Raw genomic sequence first — 5392 nt, forward strand, 5'->3', positions numbered from 1 at the left:
TCATGTGACTCAGTTTCCACTTGTTGGTTTTTCCCACCCTACCTTTCAGGATGCAATTTAGCAACAGTGAAACTCATACCTACAACCTTATCTCTCAATGTTCCCTCACCTTTTTGCTGTGACTAATATCTGGGTGTTCACTGAGAAGACTGCTTCTCCAGCAGTGACGACTGTTTCTTTCATTCTCTGTGGACTTAGAAGTGGGGTACATGATCTCCATGTACCTACTTTAGGTTCCCAAACATAGTTTTCTAGCTTCAACACTACTCAATCTATTATAATTATTCTGATATAATACCCACCTAGCAAACTCACAATGGTTATAACAGTTATATCCAACCCTGCCTAATCTCTGTGTAGGCACAGAAAATCATATAACTGTGCTGGCTAGTCTTATTTAAATTTATTACCAAGGCTTTAGTTGGTCTGTTTGTATGCCTAATACATTTTCTTATTTTAATGCTTTTTATCTAGAATTTGCATCATAAATCACCTGGAGGGTATGTTAAAACCCCCAGATTTCTGAGCTTCATTCCAAGGGTTTCCAATTCTTTGGAACTACAGGAAAGCCCCAAATTCTGCATAGCTGACAATTTCCAGGTGATGCTGATGATACTGATCGAAGGATCACACTTGGAGATCCAATGCTCTAGCCATATTCTTTGAGATGATTATTTCATACCTTTTATGCTCTCCTAAAACTTTCAACAGACTTTTAATATCTATTCTCAGTCTCAGATATTTTCCTTATTCCAACAAGAAGACAAAAGTGATCAAAAGTGACTTTCACCTTTGTCTGCCACTAATTCAACCAACTATCTTGCATCTATACCTGTATACTCCACCTTGCACCCTGTTTTAGTGAGTAAACTGTCCATGATCCTAAATCAAGCTCTTCACTTGGGCATTTGATTCCAATCCCTCTATCTTCTCAACAATTTGCTCTTGCAACTGTTTTCTCTTTCTCCTGCATCACTGTGCTCTTCCTCATTGGATTGTTTCCATTAGAATAAAAGTATATTATAATTGTCTCATCTTAATAAAACAAAAAAACAAAACCAAAAAAGATTTATTCCCCATTTCTGTGCAGCCATCAGCCTTTTTTTCATTTACTCTTATTGGATCCACTTTCTTTTCAATCCATTTACTTTTAAACCCACTCCAATCAGGTTTTCTGACCTCACCACTCTTCCAGACTTGGTCTCATCTTGGCCCTCAGTCTAACTGGTCTCTCTTGTTCAAATGCAGTAGCCAGTTCTCACTTACTTACCTACCAGAATCATTTGACACATTTGTTTACTTTCTCTTTTTTTGAAACTTTGTCCTTTGACTCCTTTCTCTCTCTAGTTTCCTTTTCTGACTTAATGTTTTATATCTTCTCAATTTCCTTTGCTGAATTCATCCAATCTTTCAGACTTCTAAATATCATACTGTCCATAATTCAGTCTTTTTTACCTCTGTCCTTTTACTATATACACACACACACCGCTCCACATACTCTGTTGATGATGATGAAGTCAGCCTCACAGTGTAGAACTACCGTCTTAACATTTTCATTTGGATATGAAATAGACTGCACTTAATTTTCTATTTAACAACCTTATTTCCTGGTCTTTTTGCCTTAACAAATAGCCAATCCATTCTTTGAATTTTTCTGGGGGATAATAATAATAGGGAAAAAAAAAAGGTAAAATGAAAGTTTATTTCATCTTGAATCTCTCTTTCATACTCTACATCTTACTCATCAGAAAGTCCATATGTTGACTGATATATTATGGCTAATGTTGAATCAGAGAGGACATAGGAACATAACAATGCCAAGAAGAGGCTCAACTAGCAAGTAGCTGAATTAGGGTCTTCGTAGGGACATAAGGGCTCAAGAAGCCTTTCTTAATTGTCCAACCCCTGTCTGAATATCCACATACCACCTACCAGGTTGTGTGAAAACAGAACACTTGGCTTGAGAAGGAAGGGTCAGCCCAGAACCCTCATTATGAAGAAGGCAATTGAGATAAAGGAAGTAGAAGAGTTGAAGGGTGGGGGGAGATGAAGCCCCCAAGAATCCCAAGTACCTTGGAGAAGTCTCAGGAATCCATTGTATGAGGCCATGATGTCAGTGCTGAGGTCACAGAGGTGACCTGGTGGAGCGGGTTCTGGTGTAGAAGGCTTCAGGGGTGGCTGTTCAGCAAGATGAGGGCAGTTTGGAGTCCTATTTAAGAGGAAGGACGGGGCCACGGCTGCTTGGTATGTATTCCCCAAACCAAGTCCTTCAGGCTGCCCTTGTCCATCATTCATCAACAGTCAACCTCTTTCCTAGGGCCTCAGATTCCCCTCCTATGATCATCACCATCTCTCCAACCTCAAATCCTCCTAAGGCATCCTATCCCATGCCCTCAGAGCCCCTTCTATCTGGACTCTCTAGTTCCCCCACCCTGAGACCCCAAATCGTCCCCCTGCTCACCTTTCCTTTCACCACTGCCCAAAAGGATGATTTCGGTCTCCCATCCCCCTCCCCCCAGCTGTGTCCCCACAGACCTGGGCCTCCTGCTGCCCACTATGGCCAGAAGTGGAGAGGCCCTGCCACAGGGCAGCCCAGCGCTGGTCCAGGATCCCCACCTCATCAAGGTGACAGTGAAGACGCCTAAGGACAAGGAGGATTTCTCAGTTACAGACACTTGCACCATCCAGCAGCTGAAGGAAGAGATATCCCAGCGCTTTAAGGCCCACCCTGATCAGCTGATCCTAATCTTTGCTGGCAAAATCCTCAAGGACCCTGACTCACTGGCACAGTGTGGGGTCAGAGATGGCCTCACCGTCCACCTGGTCATCAAGATGCAGCGTCGCACCATGGGCAACGAGTGCCCAGCTGCTTCAGTCCCTACCCCAGCCCCGAGCCCTGGGTCACTCCCTCAGCCAAGCTCCATTTACCCAGCGGATGGGCCACCTACCTTTAGCTTGGGTGTCCTCACAGGCCTCAATGGGCTAAGTCTGACCTCGGGTGATTTCCCTGACCAGCCAAGCTCACTGGTGTGGCAGCACGTATCTGTGCCTGAATTTGTGGCTCAGATCATTGATGACCCCTTCATCCAGGGTCTGCTGTCCAACACAGGCCTGGTGCGCCAGTTGGTTCTTGACAATCCCCGTATGCAGCAACTGATCCAGCACAACCCTGAGATTGGGCACATCCTCAACAATCCTGAAATCATGCGGCAGACACTGGAGTTTCTACGTAACCCTGCCATGATGCAAGAGATGATGCGCAGCCAGGACCGGGCGCTTAGCAACCTGGAGAGCATCCCAGGTGGCTACAATGTGCTCCGAACCATGTATACAGATATTATGGACCCCATGCTTAATGCCGTCCAGGAGCAGTTTGGTGGCAATCCCTTTGCCACGGCTAATACTGCTAATGCTACCAGCAGCAGCAGCCAACCCTCAAGGACGGAGAATTGTGAGCCTCTCCCCAATCCCTGGACTTCCACATATGCAGGCTCAGCTGGCAGGAGGGGCAGGAGGCCTGGGGACCAGGATATATCTGAACTTAGAAATAGGGCACCCAATATTCTAGGGAATGTAGGGCTCTATGACTATCTCCAACAATTGCATGAGACTCCCCAGTCCCTGGGAACCTATCTACAGGGGATGGCATCTACCCTCGGTCCAAGCCAAGAACAACCACCTTCACCACCAGGAAACCAAGTTCCTCCAGCTTCACCCTCATCCCAGGAACCTGAGTCAGGCCAGGCTCTCCCCAAGGAGTCAGTTGCAATCAAGGGAAAGCCCTCCTGCTCAGCCTTCCTGAGGTATCCCACGGAGAGCAGTGCTAGAAAAGATGGAGGTCAAGATGGTGCAGGGAATGGTTCCGCTGGCCATAGCACCCACATGCCTGATCTTGTCTCCGGGCTGGGGCCTGCTGCCAATAGGACCCCACTCGCTCCTTCCCCACCTTTGCCCACAGCAGCTACTGCTGGAATCCCTGAGCATGTCTGGCTGCCACCACCGGCTTATCCAAGATCTCTGAGGCCAAACAGCATGAATCAGGCCCCACAGCTGCAGGACGAGATGCGCTGGCAACTGCCACTGCTGCTGCACCTTCAGGCATCCATGGCAAATCCGCGTGCCATGCATGCCCTGCTGCAGATTGAGCAGGGTCTGCAGATCCTGGCTACTGAGGCCCCTCGCCTGTTCCTCTGGTTCATGCCTTGTCTAACAGGGCTGGGAAGTATGGCGGGAGATACAGAGCCTCGAGAGAGTCCCCTTGTGCCTGAGGATCCTTCATCTCCTCTAGCTCCTGAGGTTCCCTCAGCACAGGGCTCTATGGAGCTGGGCCTCCATTCCACCCCCTTCCTCCAGATATTGCAAGCCTTGACTGGCTCCAATCCCCAGCAGCCGACGCTCGAGACTCACTTCCGGGTGCAGCTGGAGCAATTGCGGGCCATGGGCTTCCTGAATCCGGAAGCCAATCTCCAGGCCCTCATTGCCACAGGAGGTGACGTGGATGCTGCTGTGGAGAAGCTGAGGCAGTTGTAGGAGCTGTAGTTGTTCAGACCGTATCTTTCCCTCTGTGCCTTTCCCCCCAAAGCCCCCGTCCCTAACTCCCCTCACCCCAGCCATTCTTGAATGCAGCTGCACTATGAAGCAAATTTACTATGATACTCTTTACTGCAGAGACAATGTTGTTCCAGAGTCAATGAGGAAGAATGAGAGCCAGAGCAGGGTGGGGGTGCTATAAGTGACCCAACCACCCCTGTCACTGTACCATCATGGGGTCACGGTCTGAGTTCTGCTAATGCCTATCGTGAGATGTAATTACATCCGATCTCCAATGTCGTCTGCTGCCTGAGTGTGATTATTTGTGGGCTATGGGAAAAGACGGACTGTATAGGAGGAAAGGTGGTGATAAGAGCTATCTCTGCATGGATGGGAGGGCTTGGAGGGGAAACTGAAAGGTATGAGGTTAGAAGGAAAAGAGGCACAGGGAACACAGGAGGGTGAGCTGAGAACTGCAGCCTTCCATGTGTCCTTCCAAAGGTTCCCTAGATTTGGTGTCCTGCTGGAGCTGCCACCACATACTCTGGGTTCTTTGGGGCTCTCCACCCCCAGCCAGACTGAAAAGTGGGCACAGCTTCTAATTTTTATTGTCCCTGAACTCTATCCCATAGTTGGCTCTCCATTTTTGGATTTGATCCTGATTCCTGAGACAGCAATAGAGCAGGAATCAGGCTGAGTTCCAAGATTCCCTGATCTTATCGAGTTTACAAAGCTACTGTTCTTGGTAGCCAGATTTGTAGTTGATTCCACTGCCATGGATCCAGATTTGTCTTTCTTATACTATCGCACTCAGAAATTGATTACCTAACCTGCGCTAGGCATTCTGCTAGGGGTTGGGAAT

At 47.8% G+C, this 5392-nt stretch overlaps 1 protein-coding gene across 1 annotated transcript; it reads left to right on the forward strand.

The window, feature by feature from the left end:
* The first annotated feature begins 2556 nt into the window (after window positions 1-2556).
* Window positions 2557-4369, forward strand: UBQLN3 (ubiquilin 3). The gene is given in 2 exon segments (XM_027979024.2): window positions 2557-4341; window positions 4343-4369. Coding segments are annotated over 2 exon segments (1812 nt in total).
* The last annotated feature ends 1023 nt before the right edge of the window (window positions 4370-5392 follow it).

The sequence above is a fragment of the Ovis aries genome, chromosome 15 (genome assembly GCF_016772045.2).
Source record: "Ovis aries strain OAR_USU_Benz2616 breed Rambouillet chromosome 15, ARS-UI_Ramb_v3.0, whole genome shotgun sequence".
Classification (NCBI taxonomy): domain Eukaryota; kingdom Metazoa; phylum Chordata; class Mammalia; order Artiodactyla; family Bovidae; genus Ovis; species Ovis aries.